We start from the raw sequence: 19627 nt of genomic DNA on the forward strand, positions 1-19627 counted from the left end.
TTCAAAGACACCGACTAACTGCACGTGCACGCACGCCCGTTGCGTCACCAGCGGCGCTACCTTACCTTGCCTTGCCTTGCCTTGCGTTGCCGTGCAGTACCGCTCGAGCTTTGGCGGCCAAGCTCAAAGTCGCAGCCGCTCGCCGGCGCTCTCTTTCTGCCGCCGTGCTCTCTATCTCTGTCGCCCTTCTGGGTGATGGCGTTGGTGGTGGTGGTGTTGGTGTTGGTGGTGGGTCGTGTGCAGGGAATACAGTTAGCATCGCAAGATAGGCGATGAGCGGCGGCTCCAGCGGATCGGAGCCATCAGTCGATCGCAACAGGTGCTGGTGGTCGCAGGCGGTGGGAGCTGCTTTGGAATCGAACGCAACGAAATCTTGGTGGATTCTCGGAACCGCATCTTCAAAAAATCCAAAAAAAAAACAAATATTAAAAAAAATAGAAGAAACATAGAGCACACATCTATCCGCTGTTGTTCATATATGTATATTTTTTTCCGTGCTATTCGCGACTCTCTGTTTCTTCCGTGTTTCTGTGTTTCTCGGTGCCTTCGTGTTTTTTTTTGTGGTCAAGGCGTTCGATTTTATCCGGCTTAGCTTGCAAATATTCTACTGAACTCACCACAGCAATCGCCTGCAATGAGGTAAGAATTGGGCAAAAGCAACGGGACATGCAAACGATGTACAGTGGGAACTCTCCAACACGAAGCACAAGGATCTAACCAAAATGATTAGTTTCCATATTTGGAAATAACTTTGTTACAACTTGTAATTAACCAAAACATTGGCTTCGAGTTCTGAGAGTTCCTGTTGTATATCATTAACTTAATAACCCCATATCGATGACAAGAGTGTGGTGGTAGAAGACCTTGACAGTGAAATCACAATTGACTCGCCAGCTGTGACAATTCGCGCATATGAAGCGAAGCCAAAACACAGTTTTTAAATTAGACACATACATATCTTCAATTTGCCATGGCTTACCGCGAATGGAAAAACAGCCTAATTGAGAAATTATTACACGTTGTGCTTTTTATTTAATAACTTTTAGTTCCGCCAGTTCCGCCAGTTCCGCCGTTTTTACCCATACAAAATGCTCATAGAACCGATAATTATTATTTTTGCACTTGTGTAAACACAAAACGTACGTAAAACACGCAAAAAAAAAGCACAACAAATCATTTAGTCACTTTAGGTATTTGGTATGTGGCGTAAGGCAAGTTGAAAGATTGAGATTTGTATCTCAGCGCCCCGTAATTAAGTTGCCCCATTATTATTTCAGACTCTTAAGTGACTTTGTCCAACACCCCAGATCGCAGTATAAGATCGTGTATAAGATCATAAGATAAGATACATGTATCAGCAAATATGCCCATTTGCAGTGTAATTGATAGCGCTCTGGCACGACATCGCTAAGTAATTTATAATGGGCTCCCATCTGATTATCCAGCTGACTTGCATTGCCCTATGCGATATGTGATATGGGATATAAGAAGTGAGATATCATAATTTTGGATATCAAATTAGCTCTATATGTGTGTATGTGACCGCCCCTGTTTTCGTTTGCCCAATCTCAGGACCCGAAATGCGTCATATCCACGTTATACGAGCATTCGTTCCAAGACAGTTTATCAAAACCGTCGAATGTCGGCAATTAGCGGGTTTAGCGCCTAATTGCCCCGCTTTACGACGCCCCATAAGATATAGTACTTGCCTCAGATAATGCCAGCTATAGCCAGCTCTAAGGGGCATAAAGTTTATGGCGCTTGCAGAGCAAAAACACGGGAATTTCGTAGGATCCGTTCATTCAGCTGCGATCATTGAAAGGTTGCTTTATGGATATGCGGCGATAAGAATCGTGTTAAAAGTGACATTATTTTATTATTATTTTTTGGGGGGTTTGCGACCCCCGCGAAGGCACTGCCATTGAAATTATCGAACTGCGACTGTTATGGGCATGATTTGCCAGCTAATTTCGTTGGACGCTAATAGCGAAGGCTATAGAAACTGGTTTTCAAACGGAGAATCCCCCGTAACCCCGGCCAGTATTTGCATAATTCATGAGAAACCCCCCCGTGCAATTATCGCTGGGAATGGGAATGACATTGAATACTGCACCGGTTATAGATATGTATAGGTATAGGTATAGGTATAGGTATAGACGTAATCCCACTTCATCCAGAACAACTTTATCGCTCCGCACACCCCATCCATCCATCTGCAACTGGCAATCGGCCAAGGATGACTTTCGTTCTTCCCGTGCAACGTCACAGACTTTATCTTCGTGCTCCGTGGCAGACACGATTCGACTTTGATGACGGGGCACATTCGATTCGATTCGATTCGATTCGATTCGGCTGAGAGAGACCCATACCGCTGATAAATGGAAATGTGAATGTTTTTTGGTTGGCTGACTGTTTTCTGATTGAAACTGTACTGTTGTAATTAAACGATGTCAGCATTCCGCAGATCACTTGATATCTCTTTCATCTCGACAAGCGCAGCCCCAAAAGAACCAAAAAAAAAGTTACCATCCAAAGCATATATGTATATACTCTATACTGTATATAGTATGCGTACTTTGTCATATAACACAGCGAGCACTTGAGTTTCGTAAACAGTTTGATCACTTTTTATCAGTTGTTTAAAGATCGCTTCAGAATCGAGTGCGCACTGGTAAGTGTTTTGAGGATATTTTGGAATTTGGAATTTTTATTTCACTATCGGTTCAAAGACCATCTCCATAAACATTTACGATTCACGGTTCCCAAAAAGCCCACCTTGATAAAGACGGATAAAGGTGCTCGCTCTATAATCCCAAATTGCTAATGGCACCTGTTGACGGCTTCCGATCAATTGGAGGCACCAATGGCACAATGCTACCGATGATTGTAAAACCCATTGAAGGCATTAATGGGCATTAAAGGCATTGAAGGTGAAGTAACAGTAACAAGGATTGAGTGCCTGAATGAACCGAAAACCGAAAACCGAATCTTATCGTCGAACGATAACCATATCATATGCAGATCCAGTTCGGTTTATCACACAGGATGATGCGGCAGAATGTGGATTCGCAAGCAATGGCCCTTGAGGATCATAATCTGCAGACGGACGGCGATAATCGGAACGTATCGATCGAAATATTTGGGATTGCGAATATACGGAGGAGGACGCATTTTTCGGAATGACGAGCACTAAAAATTGAAGTGCTTGCGACTTTCCCCCCGAGAAATCTACGTTAATTATAGAAAATTGCCTGTTAATAGCGCTTGAGTTTTACGATCTCCGTTTGGCATTTTTATTATTGCCCGTTATCGAAGACTTGGGCACTCCATTTGGCGATAAGTACACCCTCTCCCCGGTCAAATGCTAGAAGGTATGTCCGGACTCAACCGGTACCGGTACCGGTGGACATGACAACGCGCCACGGTCCCTCCTCCGAATATCCCTGTGTCATGGGACACTCCACCGAGCGGGGCAATCATTCACTTGGCCACAGATAGGCTTTTATAGGGCTACTGAATCCGGCAGATAGGTGTATTCAGTTGTTCACCTGGTTTTCACCTGGTTTTCCAGATAGATCGATCGCAATGATTCGGCTAATTTGATTTAACTGGGCCCTAGTGTCCAGAGATTACACTCCAGGTTGTCATACGTGGTCTGGAGACCGTTCTGTTCTAATCTTACACTTTGTTTACTTCGGGATCGTGACAAATCGAAATCTTACAAAATCTTTGTTTGCATGTTTTATACCCCCCAATAATTTGTTTATACCATTTAGACTTGTGTTTACATACTGGTATATATACACTAGTTAAGCTCTTCTTCATTTTTTCTTGGGTTTCCACAGTATTTATCTTTTCTATTAGAAGATGTGTCTCTAGAATATTTCTATGTATATTGAAATAATTGTAAGTAGTGAGTTGCTTTTTCCGTAATGTGAACAACCTTTGCATGGTTCGTAAATCGAAAAGTAGGGTATCAGCTGGGTCGAGGCAGTCTGCCGTCGAGTGACTCGGCGGATTGGCTGATTTCCGATAGCGGCGTCCAAATCAAAGCTAATCGACACCGCCGCGCCACCGCGCCACTCGACCAGGTCCTCGAGCTCTTCAGTTTGGAGGGCCGGGAACTGATGGTGATCGCGATCGGGACTGCACTAAGTGATTCTAATGAGATTCCCAACCTTTAACCTTTCAGGATTGTGTGGACTAAGAAGGTCTTGCTATGGCTACTGCTGGCTGGCCTCCTGGTGACGGCACTGACCCTCGGCCTGGTCTTCGGCCTAAAGAATCGGGATGCGCTGTATGTCAGCGGAGCCGTGGTGTCCAACGGCATCGGCTGTGCTGCGGTTGGCGGTGAGACGCTTACGGATGGCGGTTCCGCCGTAGATGCAGCCATTGCCACGCTGCTGTGCGAGGGCCTGCTGTTGCCCCACTCCATGGGCATTGGCGGTGGCTTCGTGGCCACCATATATACGCGGAGTACGCGCAAGGTGGAGACGGTGATTGCCAGGGAATCGGCACCGGCGGCTGCGCACAAGGACATGTTCGTGGGCGAGTCGGAGATAACGGGCGCCAGAGCGGGTGCTGTGCCCGGCGAGATACTCGGCTACTGGGAGATGCATCGTCGCTATGGCATTCTGCCCTGGAAACGCCTCTTCGAGCCGGCCATTAAGCTGGCCCGCGAGGGTCATGTCGTGTCACGCTATCTGGCCTCCGCCATTCAGTCGAAGCTGGTGAACATCCAGGCGGATCCGGGGCTCTCGGCCGTGTTCCTCAACGCAAGCGGTGAACCCTACGTGGAGGGTGACTACATGAAGCGTCCTGCCCTGGCAGATACGCTGGAGCGGATCGCCGAGAATGGAGCCAAGGAGTTCTACGATGGCGGCGAGACGGGTCGCAAGTTCGTCGAGGACATCCAGAAGATGGGCGGCATCATCACGGAGCAGGACCTGCGCGACTACACGGTGCGCTGGGAGAGCGATGGACACGTGTCCGCCCATGTGAGTGGCACCTACACGCTCTACTCCACGCCCATGCCCAGCAGCGGACCCGTTCTGGCCTTCATCCTCAACCTGATGGCCGATCTGTATACGGACAACGAGCAGGTCTACTGGCAGCGCGCGGTGGAGGCCTTCAAGCACGCCTATGGCCAGCGTACGAATCTGGGCGATTTGTATGCCGATCCCGTGAGCGCCGCGTCCATCAATGCCACCCTGGAGGAGATGCTCAAGCCGGAGTTCCTGGAGAGCGTCAGGAAGCTGATCCACGACAACAGCACTTCGCAGGATTACCTCTACTATGGCGCCAATTTCACTGTGGAGGAGGACCATGGCACCGCCCACATGAATGTCTTGGCCACCAATGGCGACGCCGTGTCCATCACCAGTACCATCAATAACTAGTAAGTTTTCATATAATATTCTATTTAGTGTTTAAAACCGCTCTACGAAGTCAGGATAGGTTTTAGTTCGATTTTCAAGAATTTCTTGGCCACGGAATATTTTTTCCGGTGTAGAGACACCATTCGGTCTGGCCGAACCTGTGCGCAACCATGTTGGAAGCTAGATGACACTTTTCACCATACCCAACATGTGCGAAGCAACAGCAACAGTGGTGAGAGTTCTCTCCCAAAAACAAAACAGTGCAAGTGAGCGGTGCACATACATATATTAACATTCTCCTTTTTCACCTCGCTTTTGAATCGAAGCTGCAGGTTCGATTGGACACACATTTGAAAAACAGGGGAAACTCGTGATTTTCACCTTGGTGGAGAAACCAATTGGTGTCGCTAACTGCGAAGATGTTGTTTTCAACTAACTAGCCATTAGTCAGGGCATTTAATCGACTTGCAAATGCTTCAGATGGGCAAAGGTGTAGGGAAGTTCAAAAATTGTCTATAACACGAAGGCTTACAAGACCGATTACCGAAAAATCTCTTGTGTTTGTGCATAAATAGTGGTTTAGAATAGCGGTTTTCCCATATACCAATATTAAAAGGTCGGGTTCGAGTCCGCACTAAGGACAGGGAAAGTGCGCCCCAAGAATTCGCGCCTTTAATCAACTTGTTACCTTTCCTTACTGACGCTTGATTTGGACGCTTTGCAGTTTCGGCTCCAAGGTGGCCTCCACCCAGACGGGAATCATCCTGAACGACGAGATGGACGACTTCTCCACACCGGGCGTGATCAATGGCTTCGGTGTGCCCGCCTCGCCGGCCAACTACATATATCCCGGCAAGCGTCCCATGTCCTCGATGAGTCCGTGCATTATCGTGGACCAGGATGGCAATGTACGTCTGCTGGTCGGAGCAGCAGGTGGCACTCGCATCACCACCAGTGTGGCAGCTGTAAGCACTTGGCGTTAATCCCCACTAAGTATATAATTATAATTGAGGTCCTTTCATCCATCAGGTGATCATGAAGTACCTGCTCCGCAACGAGAGCCTCACCGCCGCCGTGAACAATGGCCGCCTGCACCACCAGTTGGCCCCCATGCGCGTGAGCTATGAGCACGAGGTGGACAGCAGCATCAGCGCCTATCTGCAGCAGGTGGGTCATGAGCTGTACGAGGAGCCCGCCGGGTCCAGCTTCGCCGCAGTGACCGCCATTGGTGCACTGGAGCAGCCGGAGCCCTTCTACGATCGCCGTCGCATCGGCAGCTCCCTCACGCTGGCCAAAACCAACAAGATGCAGCATTAGGATGCGTGTCCCGTGGGGGTATCGTGATTTTATTTATTTAACCTAGTCCGTAGGTCGCATGTGCCGCCGAGGCCTGCGAGTAATGTTTACCAGTATTTCGAATAGAGAATGTTTTCGAAAATTCCTTTTTTTATGTACATAACCAGGCTGTGAATGCCCGATGTATCCAAATAAACGGATTTGCCATGTTTCATGCTGTAAGCGGTGCTAAATGTTATCCATTGCTTGCAGGACTAAAATGTACCGTAGGTACGTACCTAATAGAAAGAAATTCACGTAGAAGTGGGCGTGGAAAGTGGGTACACAATGCGCCTCAAATTTACGCGCAATTCGCGGCAAGTTTTTCGAATAAAGGATAAGGATGCGACGAGTTCGTTGATGGAATTTGTCGGCGTTGTGCGCGTCGCGTCGTCTGCAACATGTTGCACAACATGCGGCGGGGTGAAGTGAAAATGTGTGTATGGTGGTGGTGGTGGGTCTGCTGGCTGGCTGGCTGGCTGGGCAACATTTTCATTTTCGACTGCGTTTGTTACCACGAAAGACTTAAATGCCGAACCGAACGAGTTCTTCAGTTGTTTACAATTTGTCGTTGAGGGTGGATTACTTCGTCGCGAGTTTCGTTCGTGCATGATGCGGTTGTGGTTGATTGTATACATACATACTATGCACAAATCCAGTTCTCATTTTGTTATTTTACAAATTCTCAGCGAGCGCATGAACTGGCAGCCTATAGCGAGCAGCTAATCACAATATTTACGGCAGATTTCGTGGACTCAAGGAAACTCAACCAACACAGCCAATCGATTTTCTAGTGTTATCGAAAAACATTTTTCATTCTTTCATTTCGTTCACAATCAAATCGAATCCAATGAAATGAAATCAAATCAAATCAAATCACAAAGTCACATCGCATCAGCTGAACCGAATCGAATCGCATCGAGTCGAGTCGTCGTCGTCGTCGATTCGTATTGAATCGAATCGAATCGTATTGAATCGTATTGAATTGAATGGAATCGCACTGAAACGAACGAGAAGGAAAGAATAATAATAATAGTACTAGTAACAATACTAGTAATACTGCATAAGTAATAGTAAGAGGAACAGGAACAGGAAGAGGAACAGGAACAGGAATACACATACTCATAGCAATAATGAATTGCTACAGAAAAAGGCACTTTCTATTGTGGCTCTTGCGTGCAATGTGTATGTTGCACTTAACCGCGAGAGGTGCATATGCCACAGTTGGATTGCAAGGAGTGCCGACATGGATATACCTCGGCCTCAAGTCCCCGTTCATCGAGTTTGGCAACCAGGTGGAGCAGCTGGCCAACTCCAGCATACCACTGAACATGACCAAGGACGAGCAGGCCAATATGCATCAAGAGGGCCTCCGCAAGCTCGGTACGTTCATAAAGCCAGTGGACCTGCGGGACTCGGAGACTGGCTTCGTTAAGGCCGATCTCACCAAGAGATTGGTATTCGATTCACCGAACAACATTACATCTCGCCCTATTCACCCGATACAGGAGGAGATGGATCAGAAGCAGATAATCCTGCTCGACGAGGATACCGACGAGAATGGCCTACCAGCCAGCCTCACCGACGAGGATCGCAAGTTCATAGTGCCCATGGCGCTCAAGAATATATCACCCGATCCACGTTGGGCGGCCACCACACTGAGTCCCTCGCAGCCATCGCAACCGAACGCTAAAGCCATCTCGACCATTGTGCCCTCGCCACTGGCCCAGGTGGAGGGGGATCCCACGTCCAACATTGATGATTTGAAGAAGCACATACTCTTCTTGCACAACATGACCAAGACCAACTCGAACTTCGAGTCGAAATTTGTCAAATTCCCGAGCCTGCAAAAGGACAAGGCCAAGACAACGGGAGCTGGGGGCACGCCCCCCAATGCCAAGCGGCCCCAGCGGCCGATTCATCAGTATTCCGCGCCCATAGCCCCACCAACACCCAAGGTGCCTGTGCCTGACGGTGGTGGCGGTGGCGGAGGAGCAGTAGGAGGTGGAGGAGGAGTAGGAGCAGCAGCTTACAATCCCGGAGAGCAGCCGATTGGTGGCTACTATCAGAACGAGGAGCTAGCGAATAATCAATCCCATCTTAAACCAACAGACACCGACTCCCATCCAGCGGCCGCCAGTAACAATCATGGCCAGAAGAATCCCAGCGAGCCCCAGGTGATACTGCTCAACGAGACACTCTCCACAGAGACCTCGCTCGAAGCGGAGCGCAGTCCATCGATAAACCAGCCAAAGGCGGGCTCACCACTGCGCACAACAAAGCGACCACCCTGCCTGCGTAATCCCGAGTCCCCGAAATGCATACGTCAGCGTCGCCGGGAGGAGCAGCAGCGGCAGCGGGAGCGAGACGAGTGGTTCCGCGGCCAGTCGCAGTACATGCAGCCCCGATTCGAGCCCATCATACAGACGATTAACAATACGAAGCGTTTTGCCGTATCAATCGAGATTCCAGACTCCTTTAAAGTATCCTCCGAGGGATCGGATGGCGAGTTGCTTTCGCGTGTGGAACGCTCGCAGCCCAGCATTAGTAGTAGTAGCAGTAGTAGTAGTAGTAGTAATAGGAAAATCATGCCAGACTATATTAAGGTATCCATGGAGAACAACACATCCGTCACGGATTATTTTAAGCACGACGTTGTGATGACATCTGCCGATGTCGCCAGCGATAGGGAATTCCTTATCAAGAACATGGAGGAGCACGGAGCAGCTGGCTCCGCGAACGGTCATCACAATGACACGACTCCAACTGTGGACGCCTACTCGGAGACAATCGATCTTAATCCCAATAACTGCTATAGCGCAATAGGCCTAAGCAACAGCCAAAAGAAGCAATGTGTGAAGCACACCAGCGTGATGCCGGCCATAAGTCGGGGTGCCCGTGCCGCCATCCAGGAGTGCCAGTTCCAGTTCAAGAATCGCCGCTGGAACTGCAGTACAACGAACGATGAGACCGTATTTGGTCCCATGACCAGCCTGGCCGCTCCCGAAATGGCCTTCATTCACGCCCTGGCCGCGGCCACCGTGACCAGCTTCATAGCACGCGCCTGCCGGGATGGGCAATTGGCCTCCTGCAGCTGCTCCCGGGGCAGTCGACCCAAGCAGCTCCACGACGACTGGAAGTGGGGCGGCTGTGGCGACAACCTGGAGTTCGCCTACAAGTTTGCCACGGACTTTATTGATTCGCGGGAGAAGGAGACCAATCGCGAGACGCGTGGCGTTAAGAGAAAACGCGAGGAGATCAACAAAAATCGCATGCATTCCGATGACACGAATGCATTTAACATAGGTATTAAACGTAACAAAAATGTAGATGCTAAAAACGATACAAGTTTGGTAGTGAGAAATGTTAGAAAAAGCACTGAGGCTGAAAACAGTCACGTACGCAATGAAAACTTCGATCAGCACTTATTGGAACTGGAGCAGCGCATTACCAAGGAGATACTAACATCCAAGATAGACGAGCAGGAGATGATTAAGTTGCAGGAGAAGATCAAGCAGGAGATCGTGAACACCAAGTTCTTCAAGGGCGAGCAGCAGCCGCGCAAGAAGAAGCGGAAAAACCAGAGGGCTGCCGCCGATGCGCCCGCTTATCCGAGGAATGGCATCAAGGAGAGCTACAAGGATGGCGGCATCCTGCCGCGCAGCACGGCAACCGTCAAGGCCAGGAGCCTGATGAACTTGCACAACAATGAAGCCGGACGGCGGGCGGTGATCAAGAAGGCCAGGATAACCTGCAAGTGCCACGGTGTGTCCGGTTCGTGCAGCCTGATCACCTGCTGGCAGCAATTGTCCTCCATCCGGGAGATTGGCGACTATCTGCGTGAGAAGTACGAGGGCGCCACCAAGGTGAAGATCAACAAGCGTGGACGACTCCAGATCAAGGACTTGCAATTCAAGGTGCCGACCGCTCACGATCTTATTTACCTAGACGAAAGCCCCGACTGGTGCCGCAATAGCTACGCGCTGCATTGGCCGGGAACACACGGACGTGTGTGCCACAAAAACTCGTCGGGATTGGAGAGCTGTGCCATCCTCTGCTGCGGCCGGGGCTATAATACAAAGAACATTATAGTTAATGAGCGCTGCAACTGCAAATTTCACTGGTGTTGCCAGGTTAAATGTGATGTTTGTACAAAGGTACTCGAGGAACACACATGTAAATAGGGTTAGAGAGCGTTGAACAGCGTTGATTGAATTCAAAAATGTCTTAATGTTTGTGACTAAGCCATGAAGGAAATAATCGTATTTAAACAAATAATTATTTATTGAAATTACATTTAAATTAATGATTGTATTTAATAATTTCTACTCATTTACCGGCTTTTAAGCACTATCAACATCAATCGGCGGATAACATTGAAAAGCCCCCCATTTTAATTGCAAAACCATATTGCTTCTTCTTAAAATGCTAAGAAATGATAAACAAAAAGAAACAAAAAAGAAAACAAAAAAAAAAAAACACTGCTAAACAAAACCACCTTACTTATGTATAGCTTTTAGAAATCATTAGTTTTAAGTATAATTCTGGTAGGGTTGGCCTTCTTCAAAAACAAAAAAGAACATAGTGAAGGTTTCAACACAATTTTAAAGAACTGTTGTATTTTTTTTAATTAAGATAATATTACTGATATATAATATTAAATATATTACTGAATGGAATAAGTCATAAAAGCGACCTTTTCTTGAGCGTTTCCTTTCAGCTTTCATGTTTGAACTAGTTATCCTTGTTAGGATCCTTGCAGAAAATGAGTAATATTAATTAAACTAGGTGTTTGCAGGTCTCCTAAGTAAATAGTTCCTATCTAACTTCTACGTTAGCTGCATTTGGTATCTAAATGAAGACCATTGCTAAAGGACAGCGGCAGTCCATTGAGGAGGATCTGGTTTTGAATCTTCTGCATCCTGACATGGTACTTTATGCAAGTCTCGGGCAGGTTATCGCCGAAGCGGTTCTCCAGGAAGGCAGACTGCACCGTGTACATTCCGCAGACGATGGCGTCCTTGCAGAGCTTCTCCAGGCGCGCCAGGAGCAAACGATAGTGGCGATACATGGACATTCTCTTGTTTAACTTTAGCTCGTCCAGCCAGTAGAATTCGCTGAGTGTGTCCATGGCAACCAGTTGTATGCCAGGATCATTGATGATCGCATAGCGGGCGTCGATTAACGAGGTGGAAACATCATCATTGGAGAAACAGTTGAGGAATCGTACGCGACCCACGCACTCGGCGGCAATCTCGGCCAGCTGCTGCTCCGTGGGGCAATTCTCAGCGACCACTTCACCCACAGAGTACGCCTTCAGTTCCATTTGAATGCTCTTGGTCAGAGATTCCCGGTTGATTTTGTGACTCAGATTGATCAGCAGGACGTTCCACTGGCGACCACCGAATTTGTAGGGCGCCAAGCAGTGGGCCACCAACTGTTGGAGCACCAGGCTTTTGCCACTGTTCCCGGTGCCCGAAATCTCCACCAGCGTGTCCGACTCGAAGCCGCATGAGCCAAATACGGCAAAGTGCAGTTGACGTGAGCCCATTTATGTAGTTAAATTTACAAATTGCGCCCTGGAATAAACAAAGGAGTTATCGATTGTGGCCGTTATCGATGACAGGCAGCTAATGTGGAATGTCGCGAGCTTAAACTTGTTTCATTTTTGAATGGAACTAGGGCAAGTGAAATAGTTACCTAAAAGCAGCAAGCCTTTCGTTATACTTTTCAGTTAGCGTTTCAAATAATATTACACACATACAAAAAAATAATTCCATTTTCACCACCCTTTGTTATCGCCCAGCCGCCTATCGCTGCTGGTGCCTAATTTAGGCGTAACGCCTGCGCGGTGATAGAAAAAACGGCATAACGCGTTGTTACCAGTTGAACATCGTTTTCTACCATTTTTTGTTTACGTTTGCACCGCGAATATTCGTGCACCTGCACTCGCAATTTGCTCAAAGCCAGCGGCGCCTTTTCGCCGGCAAGTTGCTCCGCTTCGACTTAACGCAACACCCAGGCGGACGAGGTGGTGGACTCCAGTCAGCTACTCGCCCCAGCACTTGTCATTATCGGCGGGGCGCCTTTGATCATTCAGCGGCATCTCGAATCCGAATCCGAACCGAAAGTGGTTCTTTTGTTCTCTTTCTGCTTTCTGGCCACCTTTCCCCGCGCCCCCCCGCCCCACATCCCGTGCCGTGCTTCTTCTTTCTGGCCACCTAGACACGTCAACAGATTTGGAACATTGTAACTGGAATCTGGCACTGGGAATTGGAAATTGGTAGAGATGCGCGTAAGCACCATCCGCAGCGGTCGGATATGCCGGCTGGCACTGTGCCTCCTGGTGCTGCTGCCACTGCTGTATCTGCTGGCCAACTGGAGCGATCACCACAAGCGCGTCCAGGAGGCGTATCACACGCGCTTCGGCGGACCCAAGTTCGCCCACCAGCGACTGGAGGGCAGGCCCCGGGAGGTGCCCAAGCTGGTCGATGGTAAGTGGCTATAGAATCGAGGATAGCACCATTGATCATTGTGATGTAGTAGACCAGGATAAGGAACAGGATGTGTCACTCGATAACGTGACCCTTACCATTAATACACCTGACTCACCTATTATATCAGTTAATTGCGGAGGACCATTATCAGGACTAGGGATATGGAATAGTTAGGGGAGTCCGATTTGTTTGCTTACTGCCAAGCCAGCTAATGTATTCAGTAATCTTAGCTACATATCACTTAAAACCGGCTTTTTCTTGGCCAAACCAATTAATACTCGTCAAGTATACGATATAGTCTTCACAGAAGGCTTTATGACCACGTTAAGCATGAGTAAAGTGTCGTTGGAGGTTAAAGGATAACTTTTTCCAACCTATCGTACAGTCAATTCCGAGCCCATCTGAAATATTTATCGTATTCCATTCTACATTCTCCAAAACCGGCTTTGTAATGGCCCTAACCTACTATCAAATTCGGATAGAGTGAGAAAAGAACCTCACAAAATTCATTCCCATGGCATTTTTACCACGCAGCACCCATAAATGGTGTTTTGTACCAAATGCCAATCATTTAAAGCCACTGAAATTCATTGTGATAGAATATTCCATACACGACATAAGCTGACTAAGATGAAGGCTTACCATTGGGCTAAAAAGCCCATAAGTCTAAAATTATAACCCACACCTCCTGCAAGGGCGCATACAGTGGCTAGGCCAATATTTAAACAATTGCTGTAGGCTTGCATAGCCACTTGCATGCGCCACACTCACAATTCTGCGATCTTGCGTGTTTCAGGCCTTGGCAACTTTGAGCCGAAAGATGTGAAGCCACGTAGCGGACCCGGCGAGAATGGTGAGGCCCACAGCCTGTCGCCCGAGAAGAAGCACATGTCGGACGCCTCCGAGATGGAGTACGGCATGAACATCGCCTGCTCCGACGAGATATCGATGCACCGTTCGGTGCGGGACACGCGGCTGGAGGAGTGCCGCCACTGGGACTACCCCTTCGATCTGCCGCGCACCAGTGTCATCATTGTCTTCCACAACGAGGGCTTCTCGGTGCTGATGCGCACCGTGCACTCGGTCATCGACCGTTCGCCCACGCACATGCTGCACGAGATCATCCTGGTGGACGACTTCTCCGACAAGGAGAACCTGCGCAGCCAGCTGGACGAGTATGTGCAGCAGTTCAAGGGGCTGGTGAAAGTGATCAGGAACAAGGAGCGCGAGGGTCTCATCCGGACGAGATCCAGGGGAGCCATGGAGGCTACAGGTGCGTCCATTACATATCTCAGCTATGCATATGCATATGCATATGATGTGTTCTGGCATAACTCAAGACAGCTTATCGCATAGTTCAAAGAACGTGTTATGTGGAAAAAAATAGTTTTTTTTTATCTTAAGATGTTTGCTTCAAACGCTGAACGCCAGCTATTTGGCATTTTAATTGATGATAAATTCACGTTCCGCTTTATGGCAATGATAATCGTTTAATCTGCAGACTCAATGAATTTCATTTACGTTATCTCAGCAAAATAGTATTGTAGTATATCATTGCATTTTAATCTGCTTCGATTTCAAACAATCATTTCAGCATAAACATGATGCAAACAAAGTAAAGCGAAGTATTTGTCCTTTTAATCATTCTAATAAACCACATCCTTATAAGTATCCATACAAACACTAAACGGCTTTGTGTCCCGCAGGTGAGGTGATCGTCTTCCTGGACGCCCATTGCGAGGTAAACACCAACTGGCTGCCGCCACTGCTGGCCCCCATCTACCGGGATCGCACTGTGATGACGGTGCCCATTATCGATGGCATTGACCACAAGAACTTTGAGTACCGACCGGTTTATGGGACGGACAACCACTTCCGCGGCATCTTCGAATGGGGCATGCTGTACAAGGAGAACGAGGTGCCTCGTCGCGAGCAGCGCCGCCGTGCACACAACTCGGAACCCTATCGCAGTCCCACGCACGCCGGCGGCCTGTTCGCCATCAATAGGGAGTACTTCCTGGAGCTGGGCGCCTACGATCCGGGTCTGCTGGTCTGGGGCGGCGAGAACTTTGAGCTGAGCTTCAAGATCTGGCAGTGTGGCGGCAGCATCGAGTGGGTGCCCTGCTCACGCGTCGGTCATGTCTATCGCGGCTTTATGCCCTACAACTTCGGCAAGCTGGCCAGCAAGAAGAAGGGTCCATTGATCACGATCAACTACAAGCGCGTCATCGAGACGTGGTTCGACGACACGCACAAGGAGTACTTCTATACGCGGGAGCCGCTGGCGCGCTACCTGGACATGGGCGATATTAGCGAGCAATTGGCGCTGAAGAAGCGGCTGAACTGCAAGAGCTTCCAGTGGTTTATGGACCACATCGCCTACGACGTCTACGACAAGTTCCCGGGACTGCCGGCCAATTTGCACTGGGGCGAGCTGCGCTCGGTGGCCTCCGACGGATGCCTGGACTCCATGGGTCACCAGCCGCCCGCCATCATGGGCCTCACATACTGCCATGGCGGTGGAAACAATCAACTGGTCCGGCTCAATGCCGCCGGGCAGTTGGGCGTCGGCGAGCGTTGCGTGGAGGCCGATCGGCAGGGCATCAAGCTGGCCGTGTGTCGCCTGGGGACTGTCGACGGTCCTTGGCAGTACAACGAGCACACAAAGCATCTGATGCACCGCGTCCACAAGAAGTGCATGGCCCTGCACCCGGCCACGCAGCAATTGTCACTGGGTCACTGCGATGTCAACGATAGCTACCAGCAGTGGTGGTTCAAGGAGATACGCCCGCGCTGGTAAGTCCAGTGTGGATGGTGGTCAGCATGATTGGGAGGAGCAGCAGCAGCAGCAGGAGGATCAAGGAATGGATCACAAGGGTTTCAGCCGGGGCAACGGGGGCGATATTTTAGACAAAAGCAATTTAGTGAAAATGAGAAATGGAATTGTTGTTGGTTTTGTAACGCATACAAGTATATACACACGAAAAACACAAGAAATCACAAGAAATCACACGCATACATCATAAATCTGCATTTATGTAACGCACTGTACATATGCACTGTCGGCACTTGGAAATCCCCCAAGGTAACTAGGATCCAGACCAGGGCATTCAATGCTCAACGCATGAGTCTTCAAGGATATTATTAAAGCTTAGGAGTTTCGATGTTGTAAAACAATTTCGTAAGAATCTTTAGATGGCAAACCTTGCGAACAATTTCCATGTAAGCATTAGAACAATTTTCAAAATCGTGTGTGTTAAGTAGTAGTACTTGAAAAACTGTTTTCCACTTTTCTCCAGAGAGATAGAACTTCACAAAACGCACTTAGTGTAGAACGAAAATCATCACAATTAGCTTAGATAAACAACGCATTCTGATTGGCGAATCTCAACCAATAGATATTCAATTGATACTTAGGATCCAAACCGGGAGGGGGGATTTCCATCCATGCCGACGCGTCGTGTGTCCTTGCGTTTGAGTGAGAGAATGCGATGGGGATAGAGCGGAAGCGAATTAGAGGGAGATAGCGCGAAAGCGGGAAGGCGACGAGTCGAGTGCAATAGAGGATTTATAGAGAGAGAGAGAGAGGTGAGGAGCGGGAGGACAGGGCCGCAGATTGTTTTGCTTTATGATTGCCAACTCAAACGAATGTACTAACCTTAGTCTATACTCCTGCAAGTCCAACTAACCCTAGCTTAGTTTCAACGCTGCCACATTCCAATCTAATCCATTATGATCTATTATAATCCATTACAATCCAATCCGAACCGAACCGAATCGATCGAGTCTGCAGCGAAGCTCGGCTCTAGTATTCCTAATCTTATTTTTTTGTTTACTTTCGATTTCCGTAAAGCTCTCTGTACCAGGTAGTCGTAATCGTAATTGATCGTTGCAAGTGCTGCGGCAGTTTGAGTTTTGAAACAATATTTTACATTCATGTGTAACTTTAGAGTTATCGATAAGTCTGAATTATAGCCTAGAAATAAAAACGTTTTCTAAACACTTTACCATGTAAACCAAACTCTAGATTGTTTCATTTTGTGGGCAGTACTCTTAAATATCTAATTAAGTTTCCATCTCAAGATTTGTACAGAACGAGGATTGCTTTCTAGAAAGTTTTCGAAATTTCTTTAAATGTTGACTAAGAATAGTTGCATCATTATATGCCCGACTCTTTTTCAAGTGTATGGCGATTAAAGCCAAAATTAAGCCAATGATTCATAACTTATTGTTAAATCGAATCTACAAAACCGATGGCCGCGTTGATTGCAAGTGCTGATGATGATGCGATGCGTCGATTCGACTCGAAGCCACTCGACGCTCCACTCACTTCCAGGGAAGTCCACGGGCGATAAGATTCCGGGAAGTGCTTTCCCCATCGACGGAATGGGGAAGGGAAGTCCAGGTGTCCATCCTGGGGCAATCGATTGTGGGTAGAGTTAGTTTTTGGCCATTGATTAAGGCCCCGAAAAAAAAGAAAAACAGAAACGGTTTGTTTACCGCCGGATTGGCCGTACTCCCAAAGTCGGAGCCGTGGTCTTATCTGCCGCCTATTGGTACACCATCGCAGCTGCCGGAGGGGCGGAAGGAGCGGAGGGGCGGAAGGGGGATGATTGGATCCGAGCGCAATAACACCGAAATTGTTCAATTTAATTGAGTGAAGTGGGAGGTTTTCTTATCAGCATTATTATGCTTACCCTTCCGCGGGGTAGACACACTGCAAGGTGTATCACTATACTCTAAGCTATAATTTATTACAACTTTGTAGCAGTGCAGAGCACTCTCCCCGTCGGTGTGGCCCTTTTTCCGGCATCGGATTAGAAATTGTCACTTGCCACTTGAAATTGGCAATGGGCCTGATAAGAGGCCACCTAATATGATTCAAAGCAAAACGGGGTGGCGGTATAAATAGGTGCTTTCCAGACCTTGGCCATCATTCCGTGACTTCAACGCGCCGCGTCAACTGCAGATACACTTGCTCACTCGAACGCCACACCCAAGATGTCCAAGCTTAGCCTGTTCCTGCTGGCCGCCCTGCTGGGCTGCCTTGTGTCCGGCGGAGCGGCTGGGAAAATACGCGTGGATAGCGCCGGAATTCGTGTGGTGCACGATATCCATGCCTTTGCCGCCCAGTTTCCGGGTCTGCAGGTGCAGCCAATGGAGAAGGAGATCGTGCCGGGCAAGGCCCGTGTCGGAAGCCAAACCGTGCGCTACAACTTGGGTGCCCGCATTCCCGGTAAGCATTCCCCAAAGCACACCACCAATCTGACTGACTGACTGACTTCGCATTCTGGCATACTTTCAGGCGACGCACTGGTGGCCCAGACAGCCGACACCTACGAGTACCAGCGGGCGCAGGATGTGAGCGTGCAGCTCACCTATCCGGAGAGTGGCACTGGTGCCGCCGTGTCCTACGTGGAGCTGCTGTGCACCCAGGACAGCAGTGAGGGCACCGCCTACGTGCTCGCCGGAGGCATCGGCCAGAGATTTATCTCCATCGTGCTGGAGGCCCAGAACACCAAGTACTTCTCCTACCAGGCTTCGTACTACGGAGTCAACTAAGCAGCTGCTGCAGTTCCTCGTTAGCTCGTTAGCTTTATATATTTTTTTTGGAAAATGTGACTCCAATTTGAAATATACATCTATGTATAGAGGCAGACTAAAAACGGTTACCTAGACTTAAGTAATTAATTTAATGTCATTGATGGGATAAGATTACCAAAATTTGTTAAAAAAATAACCAAACATGATGCCTTAATTAAAAATCTTTATTTTCTACGAACAACTGTGTAGATCTGATCTTTCGCTTTTAATAATTATGTATATGTTTTTCACTGTGTACGACGGAATGCCCCAATCGCAAAGCTGAAAAGTTGCTATTGGTAGAGATCATATATAATCATACCCCAGGGTATTCGGCAATCTTGATCAATTTCAAATGGTTCGCTCCTCACGCGCCTTCCACTCGAAAGCGATGATAGCCATTGCCGTAAATCTGGAACAGCCACTCACCCAACTGAATCCGATGTGGATTCCGATTGCGATTCGGACTCCGTCATGGAAAGTGAAACCGAAGTGGTAAATCATACAGGGATTTGTCTGCGAAACAGTAGTACTCTTTCTATAAATACACCTCCGCTGACGTTGCTCAACTTTTCCCCTATCTGACTGGCTTTTCAGAAGGAATTCCCGTTCGAATGAATCACGAATCGCAGCGAGATCGAACAATGGCCCAACTCCCACGATGTCGATGAACAATTGGGTATTACCATCCATATATTCATGTATCATGGATCCGAGTATCTGGCGAAAGAAATAACTGCGTCAGTTCAAGAATCGATGTACCACAGTATAGTATAGTAGTATAGTAGTATAGTAGTATATAGTAGCTATGGCCATGTTGCGTAGACAGTCAAT

The 19627-nt window shown here is 48.2% G+C and overlaps 5 protein-coding genes across 6 annotated transcripts; 4 read left to right on the forward strand and 1 right to left on the reverse strand.

The window, feature by feature from the left end:
- The first annotated feature begins 299 nt into the window (after nt 1-299).
- LOC122624584 (glutathione hydrolase 1 proenzyme) lies at nt 300-6896 on the forward strand. Its single transcript, XM_043804221.1, has 4 exons — nt 300-639; nt 4193-5398; nt 6103-6343; nt 6408-6896. Exons 1-4 carry the CDS (start codon nt 635-637, stop codon nt 6693-6695), a joined length of 1740 nt encoding a protein of 579 aa, XP_043660156.1. The 5' UTR covers nt 300-634; the 3' UTR covers nt 6696-6896.
- Nucleotides 6897-6988: 92 nt separating this feature from the next.
- Nucleotides 6989-11237, forward strand: LOC122624582 (protein Wnt-5). 2 transcript variants are annotated; one of them, XM_043804219.1, is made up of 2 exons: nt 7989-8096; nt 8222-11235. In XM_043804219.1, the coding sequence occupies exon 2, from the start codon at nt 8228-8230 to the stop codon at nt 10895-10897; it is 2670 nt and encodes an 889-aa protein (XP_043660154.1). In that variant the 5' UTR covers nt 7989-8096; nt 8222-8227; the 3' UTR covers nt 10898-11235. The 2 variants fall into 2 exon arrangements, with proteins under 2 accessions (XP_043660153.1, XP_043660154.1); XM_043804218.1 differs by having other exon boundaries at nt 6989-11237.
- Nucleotides 11238-11282: 45 nt separating this feature from the next.
- LOC122624589 (DNA repair protein XRCC2) lies at nt 11283-12519 on the reverse strand. The gene is made up of 2 exons (XM_043804228.1): nt 12414-12519; nt 11283-12292 (listed from the first exon to the last, which is right to left on the reverse strand). The coding sequence occupies exon 2, from the start codon at nt 12262-12264 to the stop codon at nt 11548-11550; it is 717 nt and encodes a 238-aa protein (XP_043660163.1). The 5' UTR covers nt 12265-12292; nt 12414-12519; the 3' UTR covers nt 11283-11547.
- LOC122624583 (N-acetylgalactosaminyltransferase 7) lies at nt 12488-17231 on the forward strand. The gene is made up of 3 exons (XM_043804220.1): nt 12488-13207; nt 14007-14483; nt 14917-17231. Exons 1-3 carry the CDS (start codon nt 13003-13005, stop codon nt 16008-16010), a joined length of 1776 nt encoding a protein of 591 aa, XP_043660155.1. The 5' UTR covers nt 12488-13002; the 3' UTR covers nt 16011-17231.
- A 906-nt stretch (nt 17232-18137) lies between these two features.
- Nucleotides 18138-18995, forward strand: LOC122624362. Its single transcript, XM_043803870.1, has 2 exons — nt 18138-18446; nt 18516-18995. Exons 1-2 carry the CDS (start codon nt 18212-18214, stop codon nt 18770-18772), a joined length of 492 nt encoding a protein of 163 aa, XP_043659805.1. The 5' UTR covers nt 18138-18211; the 3' UTR covers nt 18773-18995.
- Nucleotides 18996-19627: the final 632 nt, after the last annotated feature.

The sequence above is a fragment of the Drosophila teissieri genome, chromosome X, assembly GCF_016746235.2.
Source record: "Drosophila teissieri strain GT53w chromosome X, Prin_Dtei_1.1, whole genome shotgun sequence".
In the NCBI taxonomy this organism is placed as follows: domain Eukaryota; kingdom Metazoa; phylum Arthropoda; class Insecta; order Diptera; family Drosophilidae; genus Drosophila; species Drosophila teissieri.